Source organism: Lepidochelys kempii, chromosome 9, assembly GCF_965140265.1.
Source record: "Lepidochelys kempii isolate rLepKem1 chromosome 9, rLepKem1.hap2, whole genome shotgun sequence".
NCBI lineage: Eukaryota > Metazoa > Chordata > Testudines > Cheloniidae > Lepidochelys > Lepidochelys kempii.
Genome location: NC_133264.1, coordinates 61,501,205 through 61,519,236, shown reverse-complemented (window position 1 = coordinate 61,519,236; position 18,032 = coordinate 61,501,205). Strand labels below are relative to the sequence as shown.

The window sequence follows — 18,032 nt, the reverse complement described above, 5'->3', positions numbered from 1 at the left end:
TCACTTGCAGGAATGTTTGTTCTCTTTCTCTTCTTGCTTGATTCCCCTCCATTCTCAACTGCACTTTCAGAAACCAGAGGGCCAGTGGTGTTGGTAAACTGCAGAGGTCCGTTGTTAGTGGCAGGATCAAAAGGCAGCTGGTTTAATCCTGTAAAAGAGAAATAATTCGTTAGGCAAATATTTTCAGATTTTCATGATCTTCATACAGTATCACAAAAAGAAAAGGAGTACTTGTGGCACCTTAGAGACTAACCAATTTATTTGAGCATGAGCTTTCGTGAGCTACAGCTCACTTCGTGCTCAAATAAATTGGTTAGTCTCTAAGGTGCCACAAGTACTCCTTTTCTTTTTGCGAATACAGACTAACACGGCTGTTCCTCTGAAACCATACAGTATCACAGAAATTAGAGAAGAAAAGACACATCAGATACCATATACCGCATGCCCTGAGGGACTAGTGCAGGATTCTTTCCCTCACTCTGTTCTCCAGGGATTTGTCTGATAGCTGTCACTGCAAGCCAGGGTTGAATGAGCTCTCCCTCCCTGCTCTAGGGTGACCAGACAGCGAGTGTGAAAAATCAGGACAGGGGGTAGGCGGTAATAGGAGCTTATATAAGAAAAAGACCCAAAAATAGGGACATCTGGTCACCCTACCCTGCCCTGTTGATGAACTGGGGGAACAGATATAAGGAACTGACTATATTTGCATAGACACACTTACTTTACTCAGTTCAGAAGCTCCCCTGCTACTTACTGGCATGACCCCATTTTAATTCATTATTTCTTCCCATGACCCCAGACAGCATGGAGGATGCTATTTTGCTCTATAAAATGGTATCCTCTGCACAGTATGATCTCATACACATGGTGTGTGATGTCCTGCTGTGTAGAGGACACCATCATGTATCGCCAAATGATGTCCTCCATGAATCCTGACTTGCACACATGCACGGAGCAAAATGGCATACTCCACACATTTGGGATCACTGCACCACCTCTGCTGATGGTGTGACCCCACTTGAGGTTGTGACCCATGGTTTGGGAAATGCTGGCCTAGGTGATCAGCAGAGATCTGCTTTGACAAAGTGATCAATTTAGGCTGTTTTGGGTTAAAATTCACGTTAGTCTTGAACTCTATTTAAAGTGTTCTAGACGCCGTTTGACCCTCCCCATCCAGTGTTTAAGGACATATCTGATCAGACCAGACTCAATTTAGAGTCCTCATTTCTGTTCAGTGATCATGAGAGCTGAAATCACAGATGAGCGATCTAGGGGCTGAACCTTACACTTGATGTGTGGACAGTACTGCAGTGACAGTACACAGCATACAGAACCAGTTGGGTTCCTCACTAGCCAGTGAACCTCTAAGAACTGGGCTAAAGGATGGAATCTCAGAACACAGCATTGCATCAAGAGGCAAGGACATCAGCGAACAGCAAGCAGCGGCTGTGAGAGCAGTGTGAGCAGCAGCAAATGAGGCAGCGACAGAGACAACAGTGGTGAGACGGGGCGGCAGCAGAGCCACAGAACCATTTGGCAAGTGGTTCTCAAAAGACAATGGATGCCAGATTCTCCATACTGGACTCCATCAACCTGGAGGTATCCAAGGACATCAGTGCTGCTCCCTCTGGGCACAGAACCACTTTGGTAAATAGCTCTCCAGAGAAGACAGTGCCAGGACCTCAATACTAGATTCTCTCAACCTAGAGACACTTGAAGACCATAAACACTTTGGCAAGTGGCTCAGAGTCAAGGGCTTTCACTCCCCCTTGTGTACCTGTGGAACCTTCCATGAGCAGGGAGGCAAGGAAAGGAGAGTGGCCCCAATGGCTAGGACTCACCAGATGGTTCTGGAAGCTTGTCCAACAAGTTGGACTATGCAGAGGCCTCTCAACTGAAATTCCACTACATGAAGCAACACTAGTCTCAGTTTGAGAGCTTTGTAAGCGGTACTCAGTAATGCACTTATCACACAGCTAAACAACAAGAGTCTAAGGGGCAATGTGATACAGCAGAGCAAAAACTGCTAGGAACAGCATGAGACTGTTCACAATGGAGTTCATCATGGAACACAGTGGAGTTTATCTTCCCTCACCGCTTTCTGCTATGCTGTATTCCAACTTCTTCATTTACAAGTGTTTACATGTGACTGGAATCTTGGCAAGGATTCCAAGCTAAACCATGCATGGTCTGAACAGGTGGCCGGCTACTATTTCAGCCCCTATTGCGTAGAACGAGTGTTTGATTTCAACACACACTTAAAAAGCCTATAAGGTTGAGCTCTGATATTCCTATTGTGAGCGTTAAATATCACCACATAAATGTCTGAAACCTCATTATAAATACCTGAGCTTTGACAGGTCATGAAGTTCACAAGCAATAATATGTTATATATAAATGCAAATGATTTACAAACTCTGGGCTAAAGGAAGCAGGGCCATTTCCTTGTGCAGAAGAGGGATGATCTTTGGTTTAGTGCACAAAAACTACAGCTAACTAAGAAAATAACTATGCAGTAGCATTCAGAAGCTCCAGTCAGGATTGGGACCCCACTGTCCTAGATGCTGTACAACACAGAGGAAGACAGAGTTCCCACCCTGCACAACAATTTTTCACCTATGAAATATGGTGACCAAATGCAAAAAACAAACATTTTCCAGTGTCTGTGTGAAAATGGCAAATGGAGCTTGCAATGAGACAGAACACTTTACTTCAAAACAACGCAACCTCTCTGCCTCTAATGATGGGCTGGAATTCTTTTCAGAAGTCTGCTTTCCTCATGGCACCTGCACTAAAAACTCCCAGCACTGCTCTAACATGGGGCAGCTCCAATTTAACATTGGTGGGAGCTTTTGTACAGAATATCCTCCCATGTTTGCACCAGGAATGATGGTTTCTTCCTAAAAGTGGGTGGGGAACAAGGCCCTGCCCCTCTGTGGCCTTGACCCTGCCCTTCCTATCCCGCCCAAGGCCAAGCCGGAGCCAAGGAGCCTGGGCCCCTCCCCCTGCCTAGAATGGGCGGGGCTCCCCAAGAGCAGCCCCCAGCCTGTGTCCTGTGTCCCCCACTCAGGGCAGATGAAGGGTCGGCGGCTCCCCACAGCTGCCCACATGACTCTTATCCTGGCTCCAGTTTGGCCTGGGGATGGGGTATTGGGGACCAAAGCGCTGCAGCCAGGCCATGGTAACAGCCATCCAGGCAGCTGTTGAGTGGGAGGTCTGGGGGGTGGGGACACAGACCAGGGGCTGCTCTCAGGCCCCTCCACCCCAGGCATGTGGACAGTCCACAGCTCCCCACAGCTGCCCAGGTTCCCCAGGCCGGGCTCCAGCTTCCAACCTGGCCGGGGCCAGGCCTCAGGGGTAAGAGGAAGGGAAGGGCCAGTGGTGAAAAATGGATTGGCCAGGCCCGGCCTGTCCACTTTCAATAGTGGGAGAACCATGGCCTCTTGCCCCCCTTTCTCCCAGTATTGACGCCGCTGGTTTGGATCACCATCTAGATAATGTGCACCAGGCAGTGATGGAGAATCCACCACAACCCAATCCAACTAACCCTATTTCAACGGTTAATTACCCACACTTGAAAATTTGTTTTATTTCCATGTAGAATGTGTCTAGTTGTAACATTTCCAGCCTTTGTCTGCTGTACTGAAGAGCTCATTCTCAAATATTTGTTCCCCATGTAGGTACTTATAAACTGATGGTCACCTCTTAATTTTTTCTTTGTTAAGCTAAATAGGTTGAGTTCCTTGAGTCTATCACTAGAAGTCATGTTTTCCAATCCTTTAATCATTCTCGTGGCTCTTCTCTGAACCCTCTGCAATTTGTCAACTTTCTGTAGACACTAGAACTGGATACAGTCTTCCAACAGTGGTCGCACCAATGCCAAATACAGAGATATTTACTCTATCTACTCCTGTTTGTGCATCCTATGATTGCATTAGCCCTATTGGCCAGAATGTCTCACTGGGAACTCAAGTTCGGCTGATTATCCACTGACCTCCCAAGTCTTTTTCAGAGCCACCATTTCCCAGCATAGAGTCCCCCATTCTGTACGCATTTCGTCCTGGACCCCCACTCAGGGCAGATGACACACTTTGCCGAGATGTGTGCTTCTCCCAGGCAGTGGAGGCACCATTGATGCTTGTCACCAGTGGAAAAGGAATGAGGGCAGGAGACAAAGCTCTTGAAGCCAAGGATCCTGAGCAGTGATGAGGGATCGAGTCCCCCGACTGGGGAGAGGTCTTACTAAACTACAGACTATGCTACAACTATAATCACTATATCAACTATATTAACTATCCCAAATAAGCTATACAGCATAAGCTAAGTCTAATTATTTACAATAAAGGTAACTCTCTTCTCTGGATAAGAGTGAAGGGCCAACAGGGGCTCAGACTCAGGCCATGCGGCAATATGAGGGAACTGGAGTGGCATCGACCCACACTGGCCCTTATACCATCAGTCAGGCGCACAAGGAGACGTACTGTGCATGTGTGGGTCAACAGACGCTACTGGGAAAGAAACTTCTGAATTCGGGTGCTTGGCACACATGCACACTAACATGTGGAATACACATAGGGAGCATTGCTCAAAGAAGGACGTTGATCATGGTGTAGCAGACAGAGCCTGGCGCAAGATTTAAGGCCTGAATCAGATGTGGTGAACCAAAATCAGGCCATGTATTCAAGCAGACGCTTGTAAGTTCACTCTCCAGTACATGAACTTGGCAACGCTGTTGCTAATGTACCAGGCACTAGATATTTATGTAAATATATTCCAGCTAGTACAGATACATCCCAATTTAGTACCAAAGAAAATAGTTTAACAAAATAATGAATTGGGGTTTTTTTGTCCAAGATATCAGGAACAAGGAGAGGAAACAAACAGATGTTATGAAATACGTAAGGTAAGTTGTGTATTCTAGTTGTTTGCCTTAGCCTATAAATGGCGGGGTACTTCGCCATAACCCTTGATTCAGCCACTGAGACAGCAGAAATTCCAGCTGCTGATTGAGCTGTTCTTTGCCATGGGGCTCTTGTGTTAGCATACCTGTAACCACGGAGCCAGCTATCACAGAGCTAGGGTGTTAGCAATAAACCTGGCCGAGTGCCTTTGTCACTAAACAATGCCTGTGGTCTTTCTTTCTAAGTAATATCAAAGTCTGTTGAACAAGCAGGCTGCCTTATCTGCTGCTAATAATAAGCAAAAACAGAAGCACTGAGCAGCCTGAACAGAGTTACTAAGGCAACAACATTCCAGCCATCAGCACTCAACTACACTAGGCAGCATTATCAATGTCTGCTATACCAGCTATCTGCATGCGCACACACATGCAAGCCAAGTGACAACACATGGAAATTGCATCTCGCTGTTGACTGCTACAGCTTCTTTGGCTGCTGTTGGAGGACTGTCTTTTTCATTCAGCTGGGTACACTAAAAGTTTTGAAACTGCATGGGAACAGGTCTGGCTTCAGAGATGATCTTTCTTTTTTAAGCATTTTAATGTTGAAAGCCTTGAAAGCACCCTGAGTCAATACAGATGAAACTCTTGTAATCTGTGAATTACGTTTAAAATGTTGCATTATGACATGAATATTGATGCATTAACAACAACATTTTCGAGGCTGTGTATAAAAAAATTACCACAAATATGAACTTGGTTAGTATTGAAGCTCTAAATAACTTTTTGGTGTTAACAATGAAATAATTTTGTTTTGTAATGACAAAGAATTTTATTCCATGTTGAATTTATAAAAGACAAGTTATTAACTTTATAGCAGCACATGACAGAATTCCAGTTCTCTTTATTTAGTTACAGGGAAATAGCAATCTTTAAAACAGTTTATTGTGAAAAATCTTAATCTAAAGCCGCCCACTCAGGTTGTTAAAAGAAAAACACTAAACAAAAATGGTATTAAAATCATATTTCCCAACTATCACATTACTCATTTTGTTTGTATTTATATCCCTTTCTCCTTCAATCCTTTGTCTATTTCCACTGTAAACTCTTCCAGGCAGGGGCTTATTCAAGGTTTGTACAGTGCTTAGCACGATGGGGGTCTCAGTCTCAGGGTTTGTCTACCCCTGAAATGCTACACTGGCACAGCTACAGCTGCGTTGCTGTAGCACATCAGTGTGGACACTACCTTTGTCAATGGGAGGGGTTCTCCTGTCAGCATAGGTAATCTACCAACCCAAAAGAAAAAAAAAAAACTTTTGTAGTGATCATCAGGATGGCCCATTTTCAACAGCTGGATGGCCCAGTTTCAAAGATGTTTTTTCTCCTGCTGATAATAGCCCACTTTAATTGATTAGTCTCATTATAGCTGGTATGGCAACACCCATTTTTTCATGTTCTCTGTGTGTATATATATATATCTTGCTATTGTAACTTCCACTGCATGCATCTGATGAAGTGGGTTTTAGCCCGCGAAAGCTTATGCCCAAATAAATCTGTTAATCTCTAAGGTGCCACAAGGACTCCTCATTCTTTTTGCTGATACAGACTAACACGGCTAACACTCTGAAAGTAGTGAGGCAGTGGCAATCAGAAACTTCAATCCCATATAGGAACTGGCAGCCATTCTGAGTACGGGGAAACTCTATTGAAGCCACAGATTCTACTGGACCATTAGTCTGATGACCTGTATAGCACAGACCATAGAATTTCCCCAGAATAATTCCTAGAGCAGATCCTTCTGAACAACCATCCAATCATAGAAAGTGGAATAGAGAAAGTAGCAAATCTGCACCATTTCATGACATAGGGACTACGGGACGGGAGGAGAATCTGTCCATCTATCAGCAGGATTCCAGCAATAGTGGTTGAGAACTACTGATTTAGCTCATTGTTAAAGCACCAGCTGCACTGCTTCTTAAAGGTTTATTTAAACAAGTTTGGTTCTCACTGATTAGCATGACCCTAGAACAACAAGGAATTGTAGCTCTTTACTGGAAATGAGATGTTTTAAACCTAAAAGCTCTGGAGTTTTGGTTTTGTTGGTTATTTAACGCATCTCCTGAAATGATGACTATAGTAAGTGTCTGCTACATTCTTCAAGGCACTGCATGGCCAAGAAAAAGTTCTTTTGGTAAGATATATAGTAACCATAGTGTGAGAACTCAAGTCAGTCTTATTTGTATTATTCAGTAAAGTAAGAAATGATCCCATTTCTACGAAAAACACTTTGCATATTTTGTATTATGCTCTGCATCTTCCTATTTATTTTTTGTTTTGTAAAATCCCAGTAGAAAATATACTGCTTTGATATAGTCACGACTACAGAAAACACAGAAGCCTTTCTTTCAGGGATGTGCACCTGGCTCTTCTGGATAAAAATTATTCAATAAGACATTGAAACCATAAGGCAAGCAGATCTCCAACAGTTACTTAGGCCTAGTCTCCATTGGAAAGGCTTTGCTGGTATAGCTAAACCAATGGTTCTCAACCAGAGGTACACGTACCCCTGGGGGTACGCAGAGGTCTTCTGGGGGTATATCAAATCATCTAAATATTTGCCTAGTTTTACAAAAGACTACAGAAAAAGCATGAGCTAAGTCAGTACAAACTAAAATTTCATACAATTACTTGTTTATACTGCTCTATATACTATACACTGAAATGTAAGTACAATACTTATATTCCAATTGATTTATTTTATAATTATATGGTAAAAATGAGAATAAGCAATTTTTCAGTAATAGCGTGCTATGACACTTTTGTATATTTATGTCTTGTTTTGTAAGCAAGTAGATTTTAAGTAAGGTGAAACCTGGGCGTACGCAAGACAAATCAGACTCCTGAAAGGGGTAGAGTAGTCTGGAAAGGTTGAGAACCACTGAGCTAAACCACCAAATACCCGCTAGTGGAGATGTTATTTATACTAGCGAAAAGGTCTTTTGCTGGTATAACTTACACCAATTCCCCAAACAAAATAAGCTATACTAGAAAAAGTACTTTTCTTGCTAATATAACAGCAACTATGCTAGAGCTTTTGTGGACATAATTATGTCTGTTAGGGGTGTGATTTTTTTTCCACTCCTAACAGACATAGCTATGCTGGCAAAAGTTTTAAGTGTCTTTAATGAAACAAGCTAACCAAGGCAAAAAAGAAACCGAAGCTTTTGCTGTAAATTTCAATCAGCTGGATGCCCAGAAACTGTATACAAGTCTATTGTTCTAACTGAACACAATTCAATTCACCAGCTGCTGGACTAGAGAGCTGATTTACTGTATTGCTCTGTAACAGTAATCTTGAAACACTGACTCAGATCCCTACACTTCATCTCCCCGATATCCACTTAGCAGAGAGAGAAAAATCAATGCACATATTCAAGTCTAAATACCATCTGACTGTCACTCAGTGAAAACAGAAATGGGTCCTATTCTTCACTTTTTTTACTCTTATTAACGTCATTTATTTGAACACCAACTTACAAAAGAAATACCCTGTAGAAGGAATGATACTGCATGCTGTGATGGAGGGGGTGGATGAACTAGCCCAGGCCTTACCATAATTTTTTTCCCCCCAACATTGAGCAATATTCACCATCCTGAACTATAAGCCTTCTAGTCTTTGTTCTGGCATCACATTTATTTCTAACAATGCAACAATGTCTGTGTTTAGAAATGTTAAGGAAATCTTGAATAATTATGGTATTACACAAAGGTGACATTTTGTGATATTTAATTGGTTTCTCTTAAGTCTATTCCATGAAATAACTTGATGCCAAAAGATGTTCTGCTTCTCTGTAAACATTTTGCTAGCAATTTCTTTCTTTTTTTATTTCTGCCAGTAGCTGTAGAGGAAGAAATTACGTGATATTTCTCTGTTTAAATGCCACTCATTTCAAAATGGGATAGGAAAATGTTTAGAAGTTGCTATTCTGAATTCACTTTAAGTCCCCATTCAAAGGTGCATTCCAAATCTACTGCAATAAATTAGAAAATGTAGAGTGAAGAAACATGGGAGGGGAACAGAAAAATGCCAAATGCTTGAAAATTGCTTTTCAATGCAAGCTCCCCAGATGATAACCTAATAGTAGTAGCAGACCTTAGACGTGTGCAATTCAAGGCAAGAAATTCATGCACAATTGGGGAATCAGGATTATCAGTTCAAAATACATAGAAAACTACTAGACCCACTGTAGCTAAGGTTTGCATAAAACATGACTGCCACTATCAAGCCAATATAACCCTCTAACAATGATCACCTGGTGATACCACAGAGAAATGTATTTTCGGGGGGGGAAAGAGAGCAAAGTATATACTGTACCTGTATACTGTACCAAGAACATTGCAAGATGCTGCTGGCAAAATTCCTCAACAGATCCTACAGTTACCCTGCCACTCCCAACTCCACAATAAAAGAAAAAAAGATCACAACAGTTCAGCACACGTAGGATGCTCTTGTTCAGCTCAGTTACTTGTATGGAGCTGACCTACAGCAACCAGAGCAAATGAAGGATCCTAACGCTAGTACAACTGACACTACACTTACACAAAAGGCAGCAGGGGAAAATCCAGGAATCGCGAGGGTGAGGGATTGAACTGGCTTTTATGAATTGTTGCCACTGCTGCATGTGTTGCTATCAGTCTCCAGTGACTGACACTTGTAGGCTGACTCTTGAATGGGGGGGAAGATTGAAGAGCAGGTAGAGAAGCAATTAGCAGCATGTTCATGTGTGAGGGATTTCAAACTTTAGTGACTTGAAAAGTGGCATGCAGCTGACACATCTGAACTTCACAACATGCATGCCTTGCAAGCTGCTGCTTTAGCACAGAGAGCAGCTAAGCACTGGTAATGCCTTGGACACAATTACGAGTGCCAGAGAACACAGCACTCCTTTTGTTCTGAAAAAGTTCACATTCCAGTAGAATATCTAATTTCCCTCAAAGTGATCATTTTAAAAAAGCTCCAGTATAGATATTAAAAAAAAAAAAAAAAACAAATTCTACTGAACACCACCTCTTCAGACTGAAAGAAGGAAGGAGGAATGGTCAAGCCTTAGTGTTTATTGAAACTCATCTACACATCTAAAATATTTGCAGAGCTACAAAAAATTGTATATAGCTGTGACGGGTTGCCTCCCTTTAAGGTGACACCTGATGTACTGGGATACCACTGAGCCCACCTGTTCGGCCAGCCTGGGTCTCCTTTACCCTGTCTTGCAAAGCCAGGCTCTTAAGCCTCCTCTAGCGCGCGCACACACACACACACAGAGGCAGGGCCACGTCCAACTGGAGAAAGACACAGACACTGAGATCAGCTCTGGGAAAACTCCGCTTGAGGGACTTGCTCCAGCACTCAGGTGCTGACCTCAGAGAGCAGACCCAATGGTATATTGTCTTGTGCTGTATAGAAAGATCTGCACAGCACAAGCTCATAAAAATTCACCCTCTCCCTCAATGTGAAAAGAGATATGCACAGCTTCCCCCCCCCCCCCGATATGGATTGCACAAAGTAGGTTTAATAATAAACAAAACAAATTTATTAACAGTGAAAGGCAGATTTTAAGTGAATATAAGGGACAGCAAACAGAACAAAGCAGATTACTAAGCAAATAAAACAAAACACACAAACTAAGCTTGATTCACTAAAGAAACAGGTTACAAAATGACAGGTTTCAGAGTAACAGCCGTGTTAGTCTGTATTCGCAAAAAGAAAAGGAGTACTTGTGGCACCTTAGAGACTAACCAATTTATTTGAGCATAAGCTTTTGTGAGCTACAGCTCACTTCATGCTGTAGCTCACGAAAGCTTATGCTCAAATAAATACATATTTATATATACACTTTATATACACTTTATATATATAAAGTCTGCTGCAGTTTCCACGGTAAACATCTGATGAAGTGAGCTGTAGCTCACGAAAGCTCATGCTCAAATAAATTGGTTAGTCTCTAAGGTGCCACAAGTACTCCTTTTCTTTTTGCGAATACAGACTAACACGGCTGTTCCTCTGAAAGATTTTTTAGTCACCTACAGATCTCCATAGATGTAGGGGTTTAGAACAAAGCTGACAGCTGCTGTCAGCAATGATGGCAAAGATATCCATGTCTTGAGGACTTCAACATACACATCAACAAGTGCTCTAATGGAAAAGCCCAAAAGCTCTTCACCTCTCTTGCCTCCTTAGGCTTTTCATATGTCATTTCCAGTCCAACCCACAGAACTAGCTACACATTAGAAACTATTTTTGAACTAGATGTGGAGATAGAAGACATCACAATCCAGCCACTGTCTTGAACAGACCCTCACCTCATTCAGATAATTGGTTAGAGCTCTCCCTGCTTCCAGACAACATGAAAGGCACAACTAGAGCTGGATAAAAAGTTTCACACACAACTCTTTTTTGGCAAAAAATACAGATTCAGCAACACTGAAAGGTTTTGTGAATTCAGGTCATTTTGGGGGAAAAAAAAAAAAGGTAAACATTTCATTTTTCAGTTTGAAATGACTTTTTATTCCAGTTACCCCATGCAGTATTTCCAAACACCAAGCAGCAGAGGGACACACCAGAGATATACTCTGCAGCATAATCCTGAGTATATCTACAATCCCCCCTACAGTATGCCCAATGGCACCTCCATGTGGTTTTCAAGACAATAATGCCTCTAATATCATGGACCAACAGAGACATACAGTCAACTATAGCAGGAACAGAGAGACGCTTGCTTTACCAAGTAATCTAGGTGTGGTGATTCAAGGGATCTTTGACCCCTTTATGCCTTCAGACAGGGCCAATATGAAATTAAATAAATCTTCACTTAAAATTAGGGCTGTTGAGCAATTTAAAAAATTAATTGTAATTAATCATGTGATTAAAAAATTAATTGTGATTAATCGTGCAATTAATCTCACTGTTAAACAATAACAGAATACCATTTATTTAAATATTTTTGATGTTTTCTACATTTTAAAATATATTGATTTCAATTACGGTACAGAATACAAAGTATACAGTGCTCACTTTATGTTTATTTTTGATGACAAGTATTTGCACTGTAAAAAAAAGCAAAAAAAATAGTATTTTTCAATTCACCTAATACAAGTACTGTGGTGCAATCTCTTCATCATGAAAGTTGAACTTACAAATGTAGAATAATGTACAAAAATAACTGTATTCAAAAATAAAACGTAAAATTTTAGACCCTGCAAGTCCACTCAGTCCTACTTCTTGTTCAGCCAATCACTCAGACAAACAAGTTTGTTTACATTTGCAGGAGATAATGCTGCCTGCTTCTTGTTTATGTCACCTGAAAGTGAGAACAGGCATTCGCACGACACTGTTGTAGCCGGCGTTGCAAGATATTTATGTACTAGATGCGCTAAAGATTTATATATCCCTTCATGCTTCAACCACCATTCCAGGGAACATGCGTCCATGCTGATGATGGGGTCTGCTCAATAACAATCCAAAACAGTGCGGACTGATGCATGTTCATTTTCATTATCCGAGTCAGATGCCACCAGCAGAAGGCTGATTTTCTTTTTTGGTGGCTCGGGTTCTGTAGTTTCCGCATCTAAGTGTTGCTCTTTTAAGACTTCTGAAAGCCTGCTCTACACCTTGTCCCTCTCAGATTTTGGAAGGCACTTCAGATTCTTAAACCTTGGGTCGAGTCCTGTAGTTATTTAGAAATCTCACATTGGTACCTTCTTTGCTTTTGTGAAATCTGCAGTGAAAGTGTTCTTAAAATGAACGTGTGCTGGGTCATCATCTGAGACTGCTATAACATGAAATATAGGGCCGAATGCGGGGACATACAATTATCCCCCAAGGAGTTCAGTCACAAATTTAATCAACACATTTTTTTTAACGAGTGTCATCAGCATGGAAGCATGTCCTCTGGATGGTGACCAAAGCATGAAGGGGCATACAAATGTTTAACATATCTGCCACATAAATACCTTGCAATGCCGCTACAAAAGTGCTATGCAAATAGCCTGTTCTCACTTTCTGGAGACACCGTAAATAAGAAGAGGGCAGCGTTATCTCCTGTAAATGTAAACAAACTTGTTTTAGCGATTGGCTGAACAAGAAGTAGGACTGAGTGGACTTGTAGGCTCTGAAGTTTTACATTGTTTTGTTTTTGAGTGCAGTTAGGTAACAAAAAAATCTACATTTGTAAGTTACATTTTCATGACAAAGACTGCACTACAGTACTTGTATGAGGTGAACTGAAAAATACTATTTCTTTTGTTTATCATTTTTACTGTGCAAATATTTGTAATCAAAAATATACAGTGATTTCAACAACACAGAATACAATAAATATGAAAATGAAGAAAAACGTCCAAAACATTTAATAAATTTCAATTGGTATTCTATTGTTTAACAGTGCGATTAAAACTGTGATTAATTTTTTTAATCGTGCTTAATTTTTTTTAGTTAGTCGTGTGAGTTAACTGCAACTGACAGCCCTAATTGAAATATTAAAAAAATTATGTCTCTGCCTCTCCCTTGGGATACCATTCCCCACCGCATCCTCCATTGCCCTGACAACAGCCTATCCACACTGCTGAGCATTCTGTAGCATAGAATGTTTGTTCCTGTTGCCAATATAGCAAGCTCATGTTCACGCTCTCTCAACTTTCCTCTGAATGCCCACTCTGGCTAGTAAACGGACAGAGCACGTAAAGCTACCTCTAGGATTTATAGACAGTTTTAAAATAATCTGCTTGATATGTATGTGCTTCCCAGAATAGCTTCTGATACGAGTCAGCTCTGTGTTCTTGGGGAACTAGGGTGCAGTATCTAGCATGTCTGACTCATGCAGGGCTGGATTACCCAATAGGCAGACTAAGCACATGCTTAGGGCACCAGCGCAGCAGCGGGCACCAAAAAAAATGAGAAATTTTTGAAAAAAACTGATATTTGATATTTCAAAAAAAGCATCCAAGTAGTCATCATGGGAAAAATCAGAACTTTGTTAGACTTCCTTACACTCCATTACACACACTTCCCCTGTTTTTCTGTTCTCTTTTTATTGCTTATCCCCACCTAAACCAGGGGGGCGTCCTACTAACGTAGATCGAAATAATGCGAGGAAATCAGATCCTGTCATGTATTGCAATAAACTTATGTTTTATTATTGATATATTCTTCTGAGTATAGCTGAAGACCAATCACAAAAGGGAGAAACTATATAAGAGGCAGAAAATATTGCAAACAAGATGCAAGAACTAGAGTTTGTATTCATGTTGACCACGTGGAATGAAATTTTACAACACTTTTACCACACAAGTCAAGTTCTCCAAGAATTGGATTGGAAAACATGTGCAGATCTCTGTCAATCATTAGCAGACCACTTACACACTTTGAGGAATGATTTCGAAAGATTTGAAGACGTATCAAAAGATATCTTGCCTGATACTAACTACAAAGAAGCCCAGTCCCGCAAGCGAATCAGGAAAAAACAGAAACAGCATTGAATCCTAGAGATATATGAAATTTGTCTACTTACTACGCTATAATTGATACACTTGAAGCTCATATGAAGAGGAGAGGTGAAGTGTACAAAGAAGTATCAAGTAGATTTTCTTTTCTAAACGATATGGACTTATCTGACGAACAATATTCACAAGGTTCCCAAAAGCTAGTTGACTCATACCCTGTTGACTTGAATATGAATCTCTGTGGAGAAGTACAGCAGTTCCACTGTTATATGTGCGCGAAGTTTAATTAAACAGGAAAAATGAAATTCAGTCACATTGAGCTTCATGACACAATATTGAAAGATGGAATACGTGTATTTCCAAATGTAGAGCTCGCACTACGTATTTTTCTAACATTGATGATTACTAACTGCGGCGTAGAACGCTCTTTTTCTCAGCTGAAAAGAATAAAAAACCCTCAGAGAACAACAATGTGTCAGGACAGACTTGATTCACTTTCCCTATTGTGTATCGAAGTGGACATGCTTCGTCGAGTCAGTTTCGATGAAGTTATCCAGAATTTTGCAATCAGAAAATCTAGAAAGAAGCTATTTTAATTTCAACATACATGTAAGTTTTGTGTCATTTCGAAAAATAAAACTGTATTTTACGGTATAGTATTGTTTTTATTTTGAATTACATATGGGGGGCACCATAACCTTTTCAGTGCTTAGGGCCTCTAAAGGTCTTAATCCGGCCCTGGACTCATGAAACACCCGCCCCCCCCTTCCCCCCAACCAGTCTTTACTTGAACCAAAACCAATCAGAAAAAAGACTTGCAGAGAGCACTGAAGGGCGCTCAGAGACACACCTAGACCCCTCCTGACAAGGGTGACAAGATTAAAGCATCTCCCTTAGCATACAGAATGGAGAACAGAGGCCACTCCCCTAGCCTCATCTGCACAAAAGATGGGACAGGGAGACATCTCCATTAGCATACAGAATGGAGAACAGAGAACCGCACTGAACTCTGGGACCAGAAAAGCAGGGAAGCACTGCATCATGGGGGATCTCTGCTCCAGATGTTAATGAACCTATGCCTGCACACACCCAGCTCAGCAGTTATCAGACCAATTCTAGTAATGAATCCTTGACTGATATCCAAAATACTGAAGCAGCCTAATTGCATTGTGAGTTCCCTGGAAGAAACCACTACCCATCACCAAGAATGATCAGCTCCTATTGTCTAGCCTAAAGAAAACCCTTGAGTCATCAGTTTACCCATAAACAAATCTAGTGATCTCCCTTGAACCATTGTTGTTTCTCTACAAAAACCCCTACCTATGCCCAAGTAAGTGTTCTGATGCATGGACCCACTAAGACTTGTGGGAAGGCGGAGGGGTTTGCGGGGCATCCTGGGTCCTGTCCCAATGCCCCGTGATGCATTGCTTCACATACCAGCAATCCCTGTGCTTCCATCTGCATTTGGCACCACCTTTCAAAGGTTTGTGTACTGTGCACCCTGCCTCTTTCAGGCTGCAGGAATGGATCCCAAACTGCTGACCAGAATGCAGCTTGCTCTGACCAACACATCACAAGTGGCAGTGGAGCTATTCCTTAAACTACAAAGTCAAGAGGAGTGTAACGTTGATCTCGCCATGCATAGTAGCTATGACACGAGATTGCTTGTGACTTTCATGGAGGTGCTGACCACAATGGAACGCCGCTTTTGGCTTGGGAAACAAGCACTGAGTGGTGGGATCACACCGTGATGCACGTCTGGGATGACGACCAGTGGCTGCAGAACTTTTGCATGAGGAAAGCCACATTCATGGGACTGTGTGATGAGCTCACCCCAGCCCTGCGGCACAAGGAGACGAGAATGAGAGCTGCCCTGTCATTGGAGAAACACGTGGCGATTGCACTATGAAAGCTGGCTACTCCAGACTGCTACCGATCAGTTGCTAATGAGTTCAGAGTGGGAAAGTTGACCGCTGGACTCATGTCGATGGAAGTGTGCAGGGGTATTAATCGTGTCCTGCCCTGAAAGATGGTGAGTCTGGCAACGTGCATGACATTGTGGATGGCTTTGCACAAATGGGCTTCCCTAACTGCGGAGGGGAGATAGATGGCACGCACATTCCAATTCTGGCACCAGACCACCTAGCCACTGAGTACATTAATCGCAAGGGGTATTTCTCAATGGATCTCCAGGCACTTGTAGATCACCGTGGATGTTTCATGGACATTAACGCAGGCTGGTCTGGAAAGGTGCATGACACACACATCTTTCGGAACAGTGGTCTGTTCAAGAAGCTGCAAGCAGGGACTTTCTTCCTGGACCAGCTCACCATAGGGGAAGTCGAAATGCTCATTGTGATCCTGGGAGACCCCATCTTCCCCTTAATGCTGTGACTTATGAAGCTGTACATGGGGCAACTTGACAGAAGCAAGGAGCAGTTCAACAGGCTGAGCAAGTACAGAATGACTGTGGAGTGTGCATTTAGCCGTTTAAAAGCCCGCTGGCAATGCCTGTATGGGAAGCTGGACATGGCTGATGACAATATCCCTATGCTTATAGCCATGTGCTCTACACTCCAAAGGGAAGGGTGAAAGCTTCACTCAGGGCTGGACCGCAGAGGCTCATTTGAACAGCCAGAGACCAGGGCTATTAGAGGGGAACAGCGCTGAGCCATAAGGATCAGGGATGCCTTGAGGCAGCAATTTGAGGCTGAAAGCCACTAATATTTGTTGCTGTGCTCGGGATTGCAGTGCTTGTAATGCTAGGAGGTGATTGGTGCACATGATGCAAGAAGGGGCCTTAACATAATTGTATATTGCTTTACAGTGCTCTTTTGCTTTCACTTAATAGAATAAAGATCGATTTCAAACCAACACAATTCTTTTATTAAAAAAGACAACAACCAGAGGAGAGAGTCAAACAACAAAAATACATCAGCAGGGCGGGGGATGGGGGAAGGGACAGTCTCCAGAGGAGGAGGGGTCCCAGGATAGCTATAGATTTGTGTATGTCCAGGGATCATACCCAACCTTCTCCTTTGCAGTACAGTGCAGTGCGTGCTGTACTTCAGCAGGGCCAAACTGCAGAGGGATGAGTGTTGAGTGCAGTGGGTAGTGGGAGTCCGCAGTACTGGACTGTGAGGAGGGAGGAGTGGAATGCTGTGGGTAGAGTGTAGAGCCAGGAGGTTGATAAGAGTGGGGGGTGGGGGGGGGGATGTGCACATGGAAAGTTTTGTGACAGCGGCTGCAGGGGAGGGCGGGCGCAGAGCTGCTTGGTTTGAAGAGCTAGTATCGCCTGGAACGTGTCCACTTGGCACTCCATAACATGTAAGAGGCGCTCTGTGGCTTCTTTCTGGTGTGCCACATTCTCCTTTCAATCCCTCTTCTCGCTGTCCTGCCACTTCTTCAATTCCTGTTTCTCAGCAGCAGAGTGCATCATAACCTCATGGAGATAGTCCTCCTTAGTTCTTCGTGGCCGCTTCCTAATTCTTCACAGCCGTTCTGCCACCGATAAGGGAGGCTGGCCTCCCAAGGTCATCCCCGTGAAGTTTAAATGCAACATTTTACAGAAGCAGTATTGCTGGTAACAAAGCCAACACTGATTCAGTGCTTTAAAACACAACCAGTACTCACACAC

The 18,032-nt window shown here is 42.4% G+C and overlaps 1 protein-coding gene across 11 annotated transcripts in view; it reads right to left on the bottom strand.

Moving 5' to 3' along the window:
* Positions 1–18,032, bottom strand: part of ENOX2 (ecto-NOX disulfide-thiol exchanger 2) — a 135,296-nt gene that overhangs the window by 84,613 nt on the left and 32,651 nt on the right. For 10 of the 11 annotated variants that reach the window (XR_012160888.1, XR_012160891.1, XR_012160886.1 and 7 more), the window contains exon 2: positions 5–148. Coding sequence is in view for 5 of the 11 variants with exons in the window: in XM_073360663.1 (XP_073216764.1) it covers positions 5–148 (144 nt within the window). In the remaining 6 variants the exon portion in view is untranslated. Of the gene's footprint in view, positions 1–4; positions 149–12,907; positions 12,996–18,032 lie in introns of all 11 variants that reach the window. The other variant, XR_012160896.1, reaches the window with a different exon arrangement.